This window comes from Wyeomyia smithii, chromosome 1 (assembly GCF_029784165.1).
Source record: "Wyeomyia smithii strain HCP4-BCI-WySm-NY-G18 chromosome 1, ASM2978416v1, whole genome shotgun sequence".
Classification (NCBI taxonomy): Eukaryota; Metazoa; Arthropoda; class Insecta; order Diptera; family Culicidae; genus Wyeomyia; species Wyeomyia smithii.
In genome coordinates, this window is record NC_073694.1 from 133,364,896 (window position 1) to 133,384,905 (window position 20,010).

The window sequence follows — 20,010 nt, forward strand, 5'->3', positions numbered from 1 at the left end:
AAACATGATTTGAATAACATTTCATATATCTGATTTCATATTTTTGACCGCTTCTCTATAAGTGCAATATTTCCCTCTCTTGATTTGATTGCCTGATTGATTGCCTTGCAACGTAAAAACACGGACATCAGTATAAATTTCAGCAAAACGATACAACGCAGTGTATAACCCCATCTCAAAAACAAATATAGAGTAGTGAGGGGCAAAAGTACGCACGGGGTAAAAGTACGCATTGACCTTTTCGAAGTATACGAGCAAAATAAACTGGCAACATTGTATGAATTTGCAGTATTATAACGTCAGTTAATCACACATGTAAACACATAAGATTCCGTTTAAATGGGGCGAAGCTTTGAGGAAAGTTGTGTTTTGAGTTGTTTCGATCTAATTTTCTTAGTTTTGGGAACTTCGATTGACCTATTCGAAAACTACAGAAACTCGAAAACAATAGAGTCTAAAAAACTCTTGTATAATTGTGGTTTGTAGGGTGAATTTGTTTTGCCGGAAATATTTTGATGTTTGTCATGAACCTCGAACCAGTTGGAAAACTCATTGTAGGGCAAAAGTACACATAAACCGCGGGGCAAAAGTGCGCACTAATGCCATTAACCGTAATGAAAAAATGTGTTCAATAACGATGTTTTTGTACAGAAATTACTTAAAAATAACTAGTGATATGCGGATGTGCTCCGAAACTGAGGAATATTATGGTTTCATGATTTTTAAATTGGAATCTTACAACCATTTTAATAGTTTGTTGATATGCTTTCAAAATGGTCCTTTCGGAATAGATAGGGGCTTCTAGAAGCCAAAGAAACAAAGAAAAATATAAGGCCAAATACCATCCAATATTTATTTTTTTATTTTTGCAATTTTTTTTATTTTTGCAATAGGATGATGTCCACAGATCGGAAAATGGCCTAGACGCCATTTTGAATTTCAAGATGGCGACTTCCGGTTTCTAGAAAGCAACCTAAGATGGTCGAATACCCTCCAATATGTGTATTTCCACAATCGAGATGATGTCCAGAGACTAGATAACGACCTCAGACACCATTTTTGATTCCAAAAGGCGACTTCCGGTTTCCAGGAAACAACCCAGAATGGTCGAGTACCCCAAATATGTGTATATCTTAAAATCAAATGACGCCCTGAGACCGGAAATCGACTTCAGACGCCATTTTCAAATTCTAGATGGTGACTTCTGGTTCGGCTGGTGTCGTATTCAGGTCTCTTGGCATCATACTCATATACTATGGTACTTGGTCAATTTTGGATGTTTTCCAGAAACCGGAAGTCACCATCTTGAATTTAAAAATCGCGTTTGGAGTATATTTCTGGTGTCTGCGCATCATCCCGATCCCTGAATTACTCATATTGGTATTCGGCCATTTTAGGTTGAGTTCCGGAAACCGGAAGTCACTCTCTTGGAATTCAAGATGGCGTTTCCAGGTCTCTTGGCATCATTTCGATTCCGATTCCGATTCCGGTCAATTTTTACTGTTTACCGCAAACCGGAAATCACCACATTTAATTCAAAAATAACGTCTGAAGTTAATAAGGCATCTGGAGTCGTTTTCGGATCTCTGTGTAAATAAATTTTAATAATTTGTTTCTATGGCCTCTAGAAGCCCCAGTGGAATCTCTTCTGGAAGGTCTTTTTTGGGATATATCACCAAAACACCCAAACATATCCCCAGAAAACCGAATTTCCGGAAGTAAGAAAATTATTTCGGGGCACCGCTTTAACGCAGCTAAAAAGAATCAGTACAAAAACCAGCGAAAAACAATTCACTTTTTTAAGCATAGGGTAATAAATACACTGTTCATACAGTGCGAAATTTTGCCCGCAAACTGCGTACTTTTGTCCCGCATGCTGGGTAAAAGTTCGCATCTGAGTATTTTTTCTAAAAAGTGAAATTCTCATGCTACAAACAAAATTCGAAAAACTCTGGTAATACATTTTAAAGGCGAAAAGTTCATGAACCGCTTGGAAACAAAACCTAGTTCTGTTGTGAAAACAATTAAGTGCGTATTTTTGCCCCTCACTACTCTAAAGGAAATTTGAAAATATTTTCTTGAGCGTCGTAGTAGAACGATATACGAAATCAGAAAAAAGAATTATATGTTTCCATAAACTCTGCTATAAATTTGAGAAGTAAATATTGAAAATGTTACTAGTCCGTTTCATACAAATACGTATTTCGAATATAACTTATCAGTGTTTACGTGGACTGGTCCTTCAGAAGATGAGGACGGTCCTTCTGACCGTTGGAAAACAACTTTTAAGACGACTACGACACAACTGAAGTGAGTGACTATTTTACGATTTATACCCCCTTCCGACCGGGCCCATATGAATGCGTAGATAGAAGGTGACTTAAACTCAACCTTCTCTTTCGCTTTTTGAAAGTCTTATTCATTGTTTTATTGCTCACAACGCTAGTGTCAACATCGCAGCTGCTACGAAATATAAGAAACCGAAGCAAGCAAGTGTTTTTATATAGGAATTACTTTGATTTAAGTTTTGTTCTCCGTCATTTTTTACCTACACAATTTTGTGGGCTCGGTCGGAAAGGGATACTATGTTACTAACATATTACGTCAAATACAGTTTTCCCTTGAAAAAACAAAAAAAAAACACCAAAACGGCCGAAACAACGGGCATAGACTAGATTGTCGCAGATTTCTTTCAGAAAGACTGAGAAAGCCAAAGCACAGAACAATCGTTGCAGAATCATTACCAGTCGTTAATATGAAAATAAATAAATTAATAAACATATGTGTGAATGTCACAACGTGTATGTATGGGCTTATGTTTTTATGTGCGTATATATTCGCATATGTGTGTTTTGGATTGTAAATGTGTGCATGTTTGTTTATTTTTGTATATGTGTGTTCACATGTGCGTGTATGTATGATCGATTTGACGATTTTAGTTTTTTGAATTAACTGAGTGTACCCGGTGTTGCTCAGAGCAAAAAGTTTCAAAACTTAGCATCATTTCCTGTATTTGATTACCACTTCAAATAGGGTAAGGAACAGCTTAAACCTCTAGTGCCCAAATTAATTTTCAGGTGGACTTCAAATAAAATCACTATGAATTTTCATAAACATTTTTCAAGTATTAAATGAAGCTTTTCAGAGGTTCAACTGAAGACCGTCTAAAGACGGCACTGGGCACTAGAGGGTTAAGCAGAGGCGCTTGTTTCTATCAATCGTAGAAAACGGGTGACAAACTGTTGAATTTTGATCAATATTGACAGTTTCAATGACGAGAGCTCTGATGCTGGCCTAACAAGCCAGTCGTCGTAGGTTCAAGTCTTGGCTCGGGAGAACCGATTAGTGTCGGTAGGGTCATAGCGCTAGCCCTGCAATTGTCCTGTACATAAAACAGTTGACTGCGAAGTTTGTTTATGAATAGACAGAAGTTAGAGTTCCGAAGCGGAATGTAGCAAGGGGCTTTGCTTTGCTTTTACCCTAATTAAAGTCTTACAATACACCATACAACACAAGTATTCTTGAAGCGCACAGCGTGTAAATACTCAGGTTGGATGATATGGTTTTGGCTATAAAAATATATTTGGAGCCACAACGGTTTGGTTGAGCGGTAAGGTATCTTTAGAAAACTTGTAGATAATAATATTGTCCATCCAAAATATAAGTGCTGCGAAAAATTAAAAACAAAATAATTCATCAATCAAATTTTAGTTTTGTTTTAATTTTTTATTTCTTTAAAGTTCAGTCTATCGTTGTTTTGCTAACAGTCTGTAATTTTCGTAAAAAAAATCAGATTTTGAAGAAGTGGGTTTTTGCGATATTTAATTTATAATTATATTTTTGGTTTTTTTTTTATCTTGTATAATTTTATACAACTTTGCCGAAGAAGTTATATCGATCCAACAAAACGCTTCCAATTTTTTCCTTTTTTTATGAAAATTTTAAACTTCTTTCTTTTTTATTTCTCTATGATACCTATTCAGCTAAGCTAGCTAAAGATAAGCTTTCTGAGATGGGTACCTAACTTAAATTTTTATATTGTTTTACTAAAATTTTATCTACAACTTCGCCAAGCACGTCACACCGATCAAAAAACCGTTCTGGCTCTGAAAACATTTGTAATCAATAATACAGACTTAAAATTTATTGCCGAAACTCTGTAACTTATTGCCGAGAACGGCACCTCTGAGTGCTCGGTTAAATGAATGACAGCATTCTCATTTTTTCAACCTATCTGAAATTTCGGCACAGAATATCCGAGATCTCGAGTGTTGCTAAATCATTATTTGTAGTATATTTTTTGCTGAATTTTCAGTAAATTGAGGTTAAACCATGATAATTCGGTCATATGCAGCTCGAGAATCATTATCAACAAAAAAAATAATAATAATATGACCATAGGAACATTTGTGCAAAGTTTCAGCTAGATCAAAAATGGTCGATTATAATTGTCACCGTTTTTTGTGGAATTGCACTGGTACAGGATAAGATCGTTATGCCAAAAAGCTAGCCTGCCATCCCCTTGGCGTAATATCGAACTTTGCTCGAAAATGTGATATAAAGGTATGAATTGAATCAGCAATGCCAACCGTGGTTAAACAAACTATTCAAGGTATTATTTTAAATAAAGCTTGCGTGCGAGCAAGCTTTGAAAGTTTCTTAAGGGGGGACCCTACTCTGGAAAGTTGAAAAATAATGAATTTTCGTGATATTTTTTTCGGATGTTTAGAGAAAGGTGAGGTGTTCGGGCATTTCGGCTATGGATAAAGGTATATTTGAAGATGTATTTTGTGTACCGTGGGTGCAAATATAGTGAGTATTACGCTATTGGTAGTGTTTTTCTCGAAACCATGTTTTTTCAACTGGTGGTAAGTTTTTCTCAGCATCTACTGAACCGATTTTGCTGAATTTTTTTTTTAACATGTAAAAATTGATTATCTAACTTGTTACGTAGCCGTTTTTTGATATCTGAGTTTTTCAATGTTTTATGATTTTTAAATAGTGATTTTTCATGAAAAAAAAACAATTTTTTTACTAAAATGGCCGCCATTTTGGCAATTTTTGGAATTTTCATTTTCATTCATTTTTCGTAACAAGATAGATAATATGTTTCTATATACTGAAAAAAAATTTCAGCCCGATCGGTTTACTAGAAGCTGGGAAAAACTTACCACCAGTTAGGTACTGATTTAGAGAGAGCATCCACGTTCCCAGCTGCCAACAGTGTAATACTCACTATATTTACATTCACGACATGGAAAATACATCTCCAAATATACCTTAATCAATAGCCAAAATATCCAAACACTTCACTTTACTCTAGACAGCCAAAAAAATATATGAAAATTCATGATTTTTCGACCTTCTAGAGTAGGGTCCCCCCTTAAGTGATAGCACAGTCATCTCATTCTATTCTCTCTAACAATACACACATAACAGTGATCAGCGCATATCTGCAGTTATCGTTACCTTGTTTCGTCTTTAGCTGTGTATGAACTTCGATAGAATCCTTGTAAATAGTCATTGAGAACACCACTATATTTCATTCGCACCGTGTAACGCTCATTCGCTTGTAACATTTGTTTTAGTTTTAGCACAAAAAACTGTTTACTTTCAATGAAAAACTGCTCAGATATTTCACATTGTGCTAATTTATTCGACCCATCATCTTCATCATCCTCACGAAGATTATTGTCGCCTGTTGATTCCCTGCTGGTTCTGAATCGGCTTATATAACGACTGTCATTAGTGCCGGTTTCTCCAATAGTATGCTCACCATCGGTAGCTCTCTGGCTTTGATGAATACTCGCCTCGTGTATTTGCAAAGCGACCGCGTGTAGGGTAATGTTATCACACTTTTCCTTAACCAGTATATCTATTTCAACTATGCCAGAAAAAGTGAAATTGTATTCAACTATGAATGGTATTAATTGTATATCGTACGCAATTGGCTCGATTGATCGTGGCAATCGTACGCTGTTATCTTCTAACTGAACAGATTGGCTATCCGTTGTATTTGATTGAGGCCCGGTTAAATCGGAATCATTACTAGTATTTTGGGCTGAAGACACTCCGGACGTCGTAGGTTCAACAGTTGTGGAATCGGTTACTACCGGCAGACTGGTTGTGACGAAATGTAAACGCGTGTAATTGGACGCGAAGTGGTAATGCTGATCACTTATGCTGGCATGGACCGGCACTTCTTGGCATCCGGCTAAATGATATATGAGCAGTCCTGAACCCAGCAGCAAGCAACTAAATATTGCTATCGTTGTCAACAGGGTCATTCTACTAACGTAAAGCCCCCGATTTTCGTTATATGGTCTGGTGCTATTATCGACCGTGAAGTTTTCACGCATTTGCATCTTGCTGTTCATCTTGGGCTGAATAATGAAAGCGGGAATCGGAGTTAATTGATTGCTTTATTCCATTGATCTGAAATGGGAAAGAGACAAGTAAAATGTTTAAGGTTTGTTCTTTTGGCTTGTTCGAGTATGGCAAAATGAGGACTAATAAAAACAAGTGATGCATTGGTCATTTCGTTTTATATATATTTGAAAACTGGCACATAAAATAATTACTGGATACAAAACTTATTGTGGATAGGTGGCATCCTTTCCTATACTTACAGTATCAGGAATCCATTATGAAAGTTGCTGCATTTGCCAATTGATTAGTAAATTGCGAAATGCTGATATTGAAATCATCAGATACTGTTAAGGCACGCGTAAAGAGAGGTCTAAATTATCAAAATTAGACGAAGAAACTGCGGATAAAAATATAATATAATAGTATTTAGAACTGTATATTAGGGTCATACTCACTGAACATGCATTACAAGTTGAAAAGTAAATATTGAAATGAAAAAATAGGTAACCCGGCCAGAACGAGGAACAACTGAACAACTGAGTAAGAGAAGAGTGAAGTAAGGTACCAGAGTTGGAGGAAGAAGATTATTTAAAGAGAAGATTATTAAAGAGCAATTCGGAAAGCTTCATAGCCACAAGGTTGCAGAGTCCGCTTTGACAAGCGGGTGTTGGGTACAAATCTTAGTAGAACCGGGCCATTCGATATGAAAGAACTCAAGCATGGGTTAATTCTCAGGCTGCCCCACACGAAAACTCCTCCCCGGACTGAAAAACTTTGTTTTAGACCTTCGCAAAACTTTATCCACTCATAGCATGTTATTCGCTTTAGTTATATGTTTTAGACGATGATAAGGTCGATAAAGTAGATAGGAGAATAGTCAGTCTGAGCGAATAAAAGCACTATAACCCGCAGCAGATAACGTCTCTATAGGTGACAATAAGTGAAAAGAAAAAAAGTGCAGTAGCAAAAAACCTTCGAACAATGCCAGAAAAGATAAAAACTACTGGTCACAGTAGGGTCCATACAAATAATAGCAAACAAAAAAGGCAAAATAAAAGCCAAAATAGAAGTATATACAATAATTATTGAGCAAACGATGATAAAAAATCAATGTTTCTATGATAAAATTAATATATAATTAGAATGAGAGTCCCGTTAAGTTTTTAGATAGAAGCACGTTTTAGTTTTTAGATAGAAGCACGTTAACAACAACTAACAGGATACTTCTTAGTAATAAAGGTTAGAGCTGAGCAGGCACAAAAAAACAAAAAGAAGAAACCAGCTATGTTAGTACCATCGTTCAAAATTTTATCAAGCATGATTGATCTTAAATATAAACTTAATAATAATAAATACATGCCACTATTGCAAAATAGTGGTAAGAAGTGTGAATAAAATTTTATGGTCAAAGTATACATGTGAGGTTTAGTCACTGGCGAAGCGTGCGGAGAGTGGTTGTGGTCCGTAATTTGGAAACTATTCACGCTCAATGACAGATCGATGTGAGTTGAATTTTACATGTTAAATAAATTTCGAAAGTGGGGGAATGCATCACTGTACAATATAAGTTAACGGCAAATATTTCGAATTTTTTTTGTAAAGGAAGTTGGATAGTAACGGGAGACTCTCTTAATCCACAACAAACACGTTAAAGACAAATGAGAAAACGTATATGAATGCTCTCTATCCCCCATTTTTCCTATTTTGCTATAACATTCAAGTACTTAAATCAAAAAATTGGGCGCAATATCATGAAGTCAGATTTTTAAATGACTTCTCTGAGCTTGGTATATTGACGTTTTTTGACAAAAATTTTTAAAAAAAGTACATTACATCGAAACGCTAGAAAGCTTCCATGATCTTTTTGGTGTCAGAGGAAAAGTTGTACCTACTGTAAAAACAAATCTCCTTCATTAGATATTGTAAAATTTGATCATAGTAGGCCTGATACTAAAAATAATAGTAAAAATAGTGATTTTTGTAGAAAAGCAGCCTAAAAGTTTTGATGCCGCATATTGCCACGGTTGTGACTACATCCAAAATTTAGGTAGAAAACATAAGCTTTCAAAGGCATATTGTCCGCTGTAGCGCAAAACTGCGCCAATTATCGTTTTAGTGAGAAATGCGATAGCAGACTTTTTTATGTAATTTTTAAAACTTGAAATTTTCTCTAGGAATCAATTTATTAACCATAATACTCCATTATTGAAAATTGCGATTCCGATATTAATCCATAAAGGATGAAATATAAATTTTGGTAAAAATCACAAAATTCATCATTAAAAATTTATATTAATACGTGTTGTCATTTTTCCAGCCTTATTGTTTCTTATAATGATTGATAAAACTGCGTCAATTCCATAACAAATACTTCTGCGCAACGCTGCTTTGCTTGTAAAGCTACAATATTGGAGTTTAACAACATTGAAAAGATGCGGACATTGAACATAAACGAAGATTGCTTGAATCACGGAATATCCTCGCTTCATGGCTGGATTCGTTGTTTTGAGTGCATGATTTATATTTCATATCGGCTGGGATTCAAGCGCTTACGAAAATCTGGGTTCAAAATACAGTATGAAGCCACAAAAAAAATTGGGCTAGACCAAATCGATGTTTCAGGTCAGCAATATCAATCGAACCGCAATACTATCTATAGGAAGGATGACCGAAGAGGCTCAAGAGAAAAGTAACTAAACAACTAAATATACCCGAGAACATTTCAGTCGCAAAAATAGTCAAAAAATACTAATCATGATAAATTCAAACATTTTATTTTTTCCATAGATCCAGTAGTTACCACTTATTTTGAAAAGGTGAAAAATAATTGTAAAAAACTTCCAGATTAAGTCATATTTCTATTGAAGAAAACAATTGTTGAATCAGGGAGAGCTGATGATGAAACTGAACACAGTTATAAAGATAAAGAAAAAGAAGAGGAAGATGATGGTTGCTGATTTGTAATTAGTATTACCTATGTTTTTTTTTTTAATTTTATTAAAAAAAATTATTTATGTTTTGGCAAAATTTGGTTTGCGGGGTCGTCAAAAAACTACGTAACCTTTTTCAGTGAGAAGGACGCCCAGCGGCGTTGCTTGTGGTTGAAGATTACATGCGTTACAAGCTGGGTCTTGTTGACATGTGGTTTCAGCAAGACGGAGCAACGTGCCACACATCGCGCGAATCAATAGACATATTGCGGAATGAGTTCGGTGAGCAATTCATCTCACGAAATGGACCGGTGAATTGGCCGCCTAGATCAAGCGATTTAACACCGCTAGATTATTTTTTGTGGGGCTACGTTAAGTCTCTCGTCTATGCGGACAAGCCAACAACAATTCCAGCCTTGGAAGATAACATTACACGCGTCATTCGCGAGATACCAGCCGAAGTGTTCGAAAAAGTGACCCAAAATTGGACTTCACGTATGGACCATTAGAAACGTAGCCGTGGCCAACATTTGAATGAAATTATCTTTAAAAAGTAAATGGCATAAACCAATTTTTATGCGTTTTTTTTAAAGAAAAACCAAGTTCTTAAAAATCACCCTTTGTTTGATAAAAAATTAAGGGGAAAAGTGTCAAAAATCATTACGTACTTTATGGACGGCCTCAAATAAAAAATGGAAACCAGATTCGTGTTCAGCACCCAAAAATTATGTAAATACCATATTTCTGTCGCATTTTTCGAAACTTTTGCTTGGCCAGCCTTTGTATGAAGTCGTCCCGCTGTGCGACTGGTCGAACAAAATTATGATTAATTTCTTCCAAAACATTATTCCGAAGAAAAATATGCAACACAACGGATCTAGCTCAGTGTCGTCTAATCGAAGGTTTCTTTGGGATTTCAGAATCAAGAGGTGCATTCCAAATGTCGACGTGAAGGTCGTACAACGCTCTTATTCCGGCATTATAAGAAACCTTTGTCGGAAGGCCGGTAACGGACCTTTCTCAAATGTCCAATACTTTTTTTTTGTTTAAAATGAATGTATCTTCATGAGAAATAAATTAGTTTTTCTTTACGTTAATGCACAGGCTTGGAGGAAAAATTATCAATTGATTTTCAGAAGCATTCGGGGATATTTTCCACTTTTGTAGGTAGGAAGAAAAAATATCTAAGCTTTTCTGCAATCGACTGCATATAACACGAAGACTTTTTCTTTCTACGGAAATGCTCATCGCAGAATAATGACTTTGTGCATCCTGGAGGTAAATCAGGAAGATCTGAAGTGAATATGTTGAACAGGACTGGATCCAAGGGGCTATCTGCTCTGACAAGAAATCTATCAGATTTTGAATTCTGGTAGACAGCCTGCAAAATCTGATCATTGAGATGATTTAAAAAACAATGATTTTGAAAATTGGAAAATTGAAAGTTAAGTTTTTCGCAATCGAATCTTTATGTCAAATACTGTCGAATGCTAGAGAAGCAGATCAAGCGAAATAACCTTCAGATTTTTTAGCTCATATCATATTAGAAACTCCGAGCAATTGATCAGGAATGGAATGCCCATGGTGAAATCCACATTGTTCATCTGCAAAAATTGATATAATTTTATTAAAAATAATTTTCTCAAACATTTTTCTTGCCGAAGAAAGCAAACTGAATGGTCGTAAATTGTAACCTCAGCTGGATTCTTATTCGGCTTTAAAATTGAAGTAATTTCTGCATTGTTTGATTAATATGTTCCCGTCAAAAATATTGAAGTATTTGATCCTGTAGACATCAAGTTCTTTAATATTTTTGAAATTCTTAATAACTGATTTAATCTTATTCAAGTTAGTTTTGCAAAATTGACTGCTGAGTAAGTCTTTGAGCCTTTTGTTCATTGAATGCAAGAAAACGATCACCATCTTTTATAATTGCAATAGGCTTTGTTGGTTTCAATTTTTGGCTTTAGTTTAAAAGTTCTGATTCCTCAGAAGAGTAAATCTATGTTTAATCCTTTTTTGTAAATCTTTATAAATAGTTTTGAAGACAGGGTCACAGGAGAACGTGTATATGGACATCTATATACGTTTTTCGAACGAATAAAATGCTTAAGATTAACAACAACAAAGTTAAAGTATAAGTAAACGGATGTTGATGTTGTATTTGAAGTAATAATTGATGTATAAAATGTGAAATTTGACGTTATATATATATATATATATATATATATATATATATATATATATATATATATATATATATATATATATATATATATATATATATATATATATATATATATATATATATATATATATATATATATATATATATATATATATATATATATATATATATATATATATATGCTAAAGAAATATCGAAATGAAAAAATGACTCCTAAACACTTTAATCACGAGCAATACCGGGAACGTTCAAATAGTGCAATATATTTTGTTCAATCAATTTCGTTTCTTTTTATAACTTTTGAACCACGTATCAAATTGGTTAATTGTATGTTTGAGAGAGAGCCCGTAGTTATGTTCAAATAAGTCGTGTAATCTTTGAGCTAATAGACGTTTGAAATAAAAGTCCGATTATAATTAAATGAAATGGCAACCAAACCTTTCATTTGACACTAAGATTGTTGAAATAAGTCCAGCCATTTTTGGGAAAACGAGTGAATTTGAAAAGTGATCGGAACATGTTTCTTTACACTACTTTTGAACCACATGCCAAATCATTATAAAATTCTTCAGTAATGCTTAGCTAGCCCGTTGATTTGATACCAATATTGTTTGAATCGGTTGTGTAGTTTGTGAGATAATTAAGTTTCGTGTTTTTCACACTTTGATACATTACAGACAAACTTACGGTCCGATTAGAATGAAATTCAATAGAATGTCATGAGGCAGCTAGACCTTTTATTTGACACTAATTTTGTGAGAATCGGTTCGGCCATTTCTGAGAAAAGTGTGTGAGTTTAAGTATTCTTCGGAATATGTTTCTTTTCATAGCTAGATTTCACATTTTTAAACATAACAGACAAAGTAAGAGTCCGATTGCAAAACAAATCAACAGGGTCTTATGGGGCAATTAGACCCTCCATTTGACACTGATTTTATGAAAATCGGTCCCGCCATCTGAGAAACATGAGTGAGATTAAATAGTCTCCAGAACACGTTTCTTTCCATAACTTTTGAACCACATGTTCAATCTTTATTAGATTCAAAAGTTAAGGGTTTTTCAGGTAGCCCGTTCATTTAAAACCAATTCTGTTCAAATCGGTTTTGTAGTTTTCGAGATAATGATGTTTCGTGATTTTTACATTTCGATACATAACCTCTAAACTGAAAATCCGATTACAATAAAATTTGATAGGGTCTAGGCCTTTCATTTGCAATTAATTTCATGAAAATCGGTATAGCCATCTCTGAGAAAAGTGAGTGAGGATAAAAATTTGTACATACACAGAAAATGCTCAGCTCGTCGAAGTGAGTCGAGCGATATATGCCATTCGGCCCTTTGGAGCACTTTTATATCTTCGGTTTGGTGATCGATTGCTAAACCTTTCTAGGAGAAAGGCAAAAAGGTGCTAGCCGCTGCCCGTTTCTATTGTGACAGTTCCGTGTATTTATAATTATTAATGACGTATAGGAAAAACTTATAGAGAAATCTATATATTTTGAAAGCCCTATTTTCACCTTTCTAAAACGGACAAAATATAAATAATCGTGGCCGAGCTAAAAATAATGATGTGAGAAATCTATTTATTTTGAAAGCCCTATTTTCACCTTTCTAAAACGGACAAAATATAAATAATCGTGGCCGAGTTAAAAATAATGATGTGAGTAAAGGTCAAAAAACAAGGTTTTGACCATAACTTTAATTATAAATTCCATTTGATTCGTTATTGAATATACTTTTAAAGTATTAGTGTATTTGCAGTCTTCTCATAGGAAAATAAGTGGCAAATTTCAAGTTAAGTTGATAAATAGCGTGTGAACAATTAGATTTAAACTCAAATAACTCATCATGTTTTGGTAAAGTTAGTACATACCTGTATATTATTTAAAAGCTCTGTCTTTTACTTTCCAAAACTGCTAATACACTGAAAATCGGTTAAGAAATGATCGAGTCAAAAAAATTTATCCGCTGAAGTCCAAAAAACGGTTTTTGACCATAACTTCAAGTTTTGGGGGTTGTTTGGAAAATTTCTAGTATGAGCGAATGTTACACTCAACAAGACCTACAACTTACACTACACTGGATTCCCTTTTTACGCGATTGATACGTGCGCGTAAAAAAAGATCACGTCGTTACAAAACCTTTCGCTATGTGGTAAGTGTGTGTGGTGTGTATGTGTGTATGTATGTCTATGTATGTATATGTGTGTGTATGTGTGTGTATGTTTGTGTGTGTGTTACATATTGGTCATAAACAATATTTCCCATGTCACACATCGCGTAATTTCAAGAAAATCGCGTAATTTCGAGAAAATCGCGTAAAATAAAATCACGTAAAAAAAGTCGCGTAAAAACAGAATTCAGTGTAGTTCACTTCAAAAAGTTCTTAATCGCTGCAGCACTGTGTTATTGCTTTGCTCGAAATGCGTACTAGTGGATTTCGCTTCACATGAACTGTCAAATACAAACTGATAAAATATTTGTGTGGTTCATCCAGGTTTTACGACTGTTTTTTTGTAGCGAAAATTCACGCCCAATTTTTCACTTCATTTACCTGTTAATTACCTGTTTGATAGCTAAGTTAGAATATTTGTCCTTGGGCCTCTTCCTCGATTACGAAGTAATAAAACTGTGGTGATATTCATAAAAATCATACACGTTTTAAATACACAATTATTATTACATTCCGTACAATTGTGTAAAGAATAACAACAACAAGTTATTACCATATCTGGATAACGAGCCGTTATCTATTCGAACTATTAACGCGAATTTTGTATTAAGCATATACAATATGGATTTATGCATGTACGCGTAATAGGGTGTCCCAAAAAAAAATCGATGTTGAAAAAGTCAAGGTGCTCAACCCTAAATTGAAAGATAATGTTATTTATAGCATTTTTGTAGAATATTTCGACTTTCTAAAAAATTGTTTTCAGGTTGCTTAAACGTGATTTATGAAAAAATGACTTTTTTCAGCTACTAACCCACTCTTTTGCCACTTTTTTCAATTCTGTTCGATTCCTAAATTTTTCCATATATTTTTTTATTTTTGTGGGGTTGTTTTTGAATATTTTGCATGGTTCAGTTCAGTATTGCATTCAGTTTTTTGACTCCCAGAGCCCATTAAACATCACAAAAAATTATTTTTTCTAATAATTTTCAGATAAAATCCTACAAACCACAAATAAAAAAGTTGAAGAGGTTGTTTATAAGACACGACCGCAGAGGTAATTTAGAATACGACAGCCTGTCTTATGCCAATGTATTTCTTGGAATAGGTTTGGGAATACACTGAATTGGGGTTAATTCTTCAGATTAACTTTGAGGTTAATTGTGTTTGTCAATGCCATTTATTGACAAGTGAATATTTTTTTAACATGGCAAATTTTTTATTTAGTTTTGAATGATTCACAGTGATAATCAAATTCTACATGAGGTGATTTGTTAGCAATTACACTACCCGTCATAAGTTTGGAATCGCTTATTACAATAGTTTGAACAATCAGATTACAATTTTCTGCATTTAGACGGGTGCTTAAATGATTTTACAATCGATTGCTGCAAAAATGACAGAAATCGGTTAGAAACTGACTGGGTTTAAAACGTTTGAAATTGGACAATTTTTGTGACGCTCTCGATGTTTTCGGTTTTGAAATTGGATCCCTGAATTGAAATTGGGTCCCTGTAATTGTTGCCGTAAGACGTATTCTACGTCAAAAAAAATTTTGATCAAGAACTGAAATTTTCATTGTAAAGCGGGATTTACGACGAAAGCAAAAAGATACTTGATATCTTATCGGGGAGCTGAGATATTGGCATTTTTTTATGTGATGAAAAACTATACATTTTAACAAATATGTTAAATAACTGTTTTATTTTGGGAGATAAAAAATAACAATGTTCAGAAAACAGATGCATTTTTAGATGGCTGATAACTTAGTAGAAGGTTTAAAAATTCGGAAAAATTTGCGAAGAAAGTTAGAACGGAAACTGAAACTGAACTGATGTAAACTGATTTGCTTGAGGAGAAACAGTCTCTTATATAGCCCAAAGAGTGCATTCCCGGCTAACTAGGTACAATCAAAAATCGACATTTGCGTTTCGACATTGTTTAACAATTTTCAATATTACAATAGTTTGAACAATCAGATTACAATTTTTTGCATTTAGACGGGTGCTTAAATGATTTTACAATCGATTGCTGCAAAAATGACAGAAATCGGTTAGAAACTGACTGGGTTTAAAACGTTTGAAATTGGACAATTTTTGTGACGCTCTCGATGTTTTCGGTTTTGAAATTGGATCCCTGAATTGAAATTGGGTCCCTGTAATTGTTGCCGTAAGACGTATTCTACGTCAAAAAAAATTTTGGTCAAGAACTGAAATTTTCATTGTAAAGCGGGATTTACGACGAAAGCAAAAAGATACTTGATATCTTATCGGGGAGCTGAGATATTGGCATTTTTTATGTGATGAAAAACTATGCATTTTAACAAATATGTCAAATAACTGTTTCATTTTGGGAGATAAAAAATAACAATGTTCAGAAAACAGATGCATTTTTAGATGGCTGATAACTTAGTAGAAGGTTTAAAAATTCGGAAAAATTTGCGAAGAAAGTTAGAACGGAAATTTTGATTTTTAGTGCCTTCTATTTGAAAACTCAATGTTGCTCGTAATATATAAGAGATAGAAACATGATGTCTTCGGTAAAGTTTCTTGTTTTAATATAACCTAAAACTTTGTCGAAGACACCATGCGTCTATCTTATTCTGATTAATAAGTAAATTTTTTATCTCACTCATAGGTGAATTGATCTTTCTACATTAAAAGATGCATTTTTGAATATCCTGAAACTCCTCCGAACATACTTTATGGCTATAATCATCGTTTGAATCACTATTTAGGAAATTATACGCAAAAACGACAAAATAAAACACTGTGCAATGGAGATATTGAGCTTTAGTGGCATTTTTGACAAAATGTATAGTTTTCCATCACATGTAAAAACGCCAATATCTCAGCCCTCCGATAAGATATCAAGGATGTTTTTTCATGTAAATTTTCGTCTTGAATCCCGCTTTGCAGTAAAAATTTCAGTTCTTGATCAAAAAAATTTTTTATATGTGTTTTGAATGGTTTTACCTGAAAATTATGAGAAAAATTCATTTTTTTGTGATGTTCAATGGGCTCTGGGAGTCAAATAATTGAATGCGATGCTTAACCAAACCATGCAAAATATTCAAAAACAACCCCACAGAAATAAAAAAATATATGGAAAAATTTAGGAATCGAACAGAGTTGAAAAAAGTGGCAAAAGAGTGGTTTGTAGCTGAAAAAAGTAATTTTTTCATAAATCACGTTTGGGCAACCGGAAAACATTTTTTTAGAAAGTCGAAATGTTGTACAAAAATGCTATAAATAACATTATCTTTCAATTTAGGGCTGAGCACCTTGACTTTTTCAATATCGATTTTTTTTTGGGACAGCCTAATGCGTAAGATTAGTGTTCACTCAAGTTTAGTAGCTTCGATCAAATATACCAAGTTGCGTGACTGTTAAAATGCATTCGACTTCATCTTGTCCTAAACCAAGATAAACTACCGACCAGCAGTTCCGGCAAAGCAGTCAATTGAAAGTGAAGCGAATCGAGTATAACAAATCAAGCAAGAACGAAAGATCTTTCAGACCGAATGAATTAAATCTTTATCTTTCTGAAGCATAAAGTTAACGATAGTAGTTTGAAGACTTGGTTGATAACGTAACTTACTGTATATGCCATGCATACACTCAGATGAAAAGGCTATTTTAATTGGACAGTCAATCTATCGTTTAAGTTTTTCTCTTGCTTCGAGTTTAGTCCAACTACACTCATGTGGACGCCGTGACGTTGTGTGTCATTGCTTCACTGTTGAATGAATAGTTATAATTTCGCTGAAAATTATGAATGTTTCATCCAAGACTTGCCATTCCCGATTACCCAAAAATGAACGGTTTCGATTGTCACATTTGGCTATTGTGAGGAAAATCATTACATGATTATATCCTTTGAGAGTCTTTCGAGCACTATAAGTACTGAACATCCAATGCAGCTTCAAGAAGGTATTTTAATTGGGTATTTATTTTGACATCATATTTGGATTGAATACTATACAGTTAAGATTGGCATGAATCTCACTGTCCGAAGAGCTATAACATGGACCGTTGCAGGGATAGTCCATGGAAAATCTTGACTTTCCTTTCCAACCGATAGACTTGGCGTCGCAGTCGTCTATTATAGTATAGAACAATTACCGAGCCCCTTTGTTACTGTAAACTCGAAACAAAAGGACTTGGCAATTGTTTCGGTGAGTATGCGCGAAAAATGATTTAGAAAGTCTATAAAATAGAAATTCACCTTAGGCCACAATCAGTTCGCTGTGTGTTTGATTGAAGTGGTATTTTCGGGAAAATCTCAGAAAATAAAGGTGCATGTTGAAATTAAATGTTTTGAGCAATTGTTAAAACAAACGATTTTCACATTTCAACCAAAAATATATTTTGATGTTCATTTTTTTAAGTTCAGAAGAGTGTCGTACAACTTAAAACTTTGCTGAGGGCATCATATGAACTGAACAAACCATTTTTGTGATATATTAATGTAATTAGGTAATTATTAACTAATATTTATTCAGAATTTACATTGCGTGTTTTGCCAAAAACGGTGACATGAAATTTTTGTTATATTGATAGATAGTACATACTTTCGTAGTTACGTGAATATAACTGTAGAAAATTTTTAAACCAAAAATTGTAATCAGAAAAATAAATTAAACTAAAACTCAAACCTAAGTTACACCTAGCTTACTTACTATAAACTGAGCTAATCGTTGTAATTGGACATTGCAACGATTTTTGTCGGAACTTATTGATAATTTGGTTTGACATTTTCTCTTAAGTTTCCACATTAGTAAACCTATGTAGTTCATTTGTGCTAAACCAGGGAGGACGCTTCAATATCATTTTCAAAAGTTTATTCTAAATCCTTCGAAGCATTTCCTTCCTGGTTGTACAACAACTTGTCCAGGTGTGAACTGCATTTAACATTACTGGTCTTAATATGTGTGTAAATTAGCAGTTTATTCTTGAGACAAAATTTATATTTCTTGTTGATGAGAGGATTTCATACATTTATTGCATTTTGTTTGGAGATTCTCCTTGAAAGTAAGATTCTTATCATAAACTAGCTGACCCGGCTAATTCCGTTTTGCCGCAAATTGAATTGGGTGTTGACAATTACTTAGGAGGTAAAAATTAATACTCCACAGAATAAGCAATATACACTAAGGTCGCTTTCTACGCGGGTTTTTTACGCGAATTCCGGAATTTACGCGGTTATTTTTATGCGGATTCCGGAATTTACGCGGTTTTTTTACGCGGATTCCGGAATTAACGCGGTTTTTTTCTTACGCGGATTCCGTAATTTCTTCACTTGGATTCCGAAATTTACGTGGATTTTTTTACACGGATTTCGGAGTTTACACGGTTTTTTTCACGCGGATTCCTGAGTTTACGCGGTTTTTTACGCGAATTCCGGAATTTAGGTGTTTTTTTTACGCGGGTTCTGGAATTTACGCGGTTTTTTTTTTACGCGGCACGTATCCCCCGCGTAAAAAGCGACATTAGTGTACTCAAAACATGTTCTAGAGTTAGTTTATTTTTATTTTGTTTAAAACATAATCATTGCCGAACACATCGCATTTATTTTCTTGGATTTTTCATTCATCTGTGGTAACCCTTCCACTAAATAACATTTTAAGTCACTCCCAGCGTTGCCACTAAGTTTTGAATAAAATCTGGCAAAACGAAAATAAAAAATCTGGCAAAAATCTGTCACTCATTTTTGGATAAAATTCCTGGCAGAATTGAAAGTGATGACCTTTTCTTTGTTCTCGCCGGGTGTAGGTAGGCACGGCCCATCTCGCATTAATGACCTTTTTGCGAGACGACGCGGATGAAATCTGGCAAATATCTGGCTCATTTACAAATATCTGGCAGATTCTGAGGATTATCTGTTTGTCTGGCGCGCAAACATAATTCTGGCAAAATCCAGATTTATCTGGTATACTGGCAACGTTGGTCACTCCTATGAGAGTATCCAGAAATGTAACTAAGTAATTAACGATTGAGCTTTCATTTTCATTGGCCTTCTTATAGACTTAAAATTTTTTGCCGGGTCTCGGTAATTTATTGGTTTAGAAAAAAACTGACAGCTGTCACATTTTTTCGTAAATATCGGTTCAACCTAACTGAAATCTCGGATTTCGGACAAAATGTGTGTCAAAATTTCAGTTTGGTGAACCGAGACTTACGAAAAAATGTGACAACTGTCATTATTTTTTTAACCGAGCACTCTGTGATGCCGTTCTCGGCAATAAATTACCGAGACGTTTTTTTCATTTCCAGCCATTTTAAGCATTGCCTGATGGGATCAGACCCGGTTGAAAAGTAATCATTTAACCGATAATATTCGGAACATGCC

General features: G+C 34.3%; 1 protein-coding gene across 4 annotated transcripts in view; it reads right to left on the bottom strand.

Annotated features, from left to right (window-relative positions):
* The window catches only part of LOC129717799 (aminopeptidase N), a 63,128-nt gene that overhangs the window by 20,446 nt on the left and 22,672 nt on the right, over nt 1-20,010 (bottom strand). For 2 of the 4 annotated variants that reach the window (XM_055667975.1, XM_055667974.1), the window contains exons 2-3: nt 6,630-6,766; nt 5,470-6,435 (exon numbers count right to left, since the gene is read on the bottom strand). In XM_055667975.1, the coding sequence (XP_055523950.1) occupies nt 5,470-6,377 (908 nt within the window). In that variant the 5' untranslated portion in view covers nt 6,378-6,435; nt 6,630-6,766. The remainder of the gene's footprint in view (nt 1-5,469; nt 6,436-6,629; nt 6,767-20,010) is intronic. The other 2 variants (XM_055667977.1, XM_055667973.1) reach the window with 1 other exon arrangement.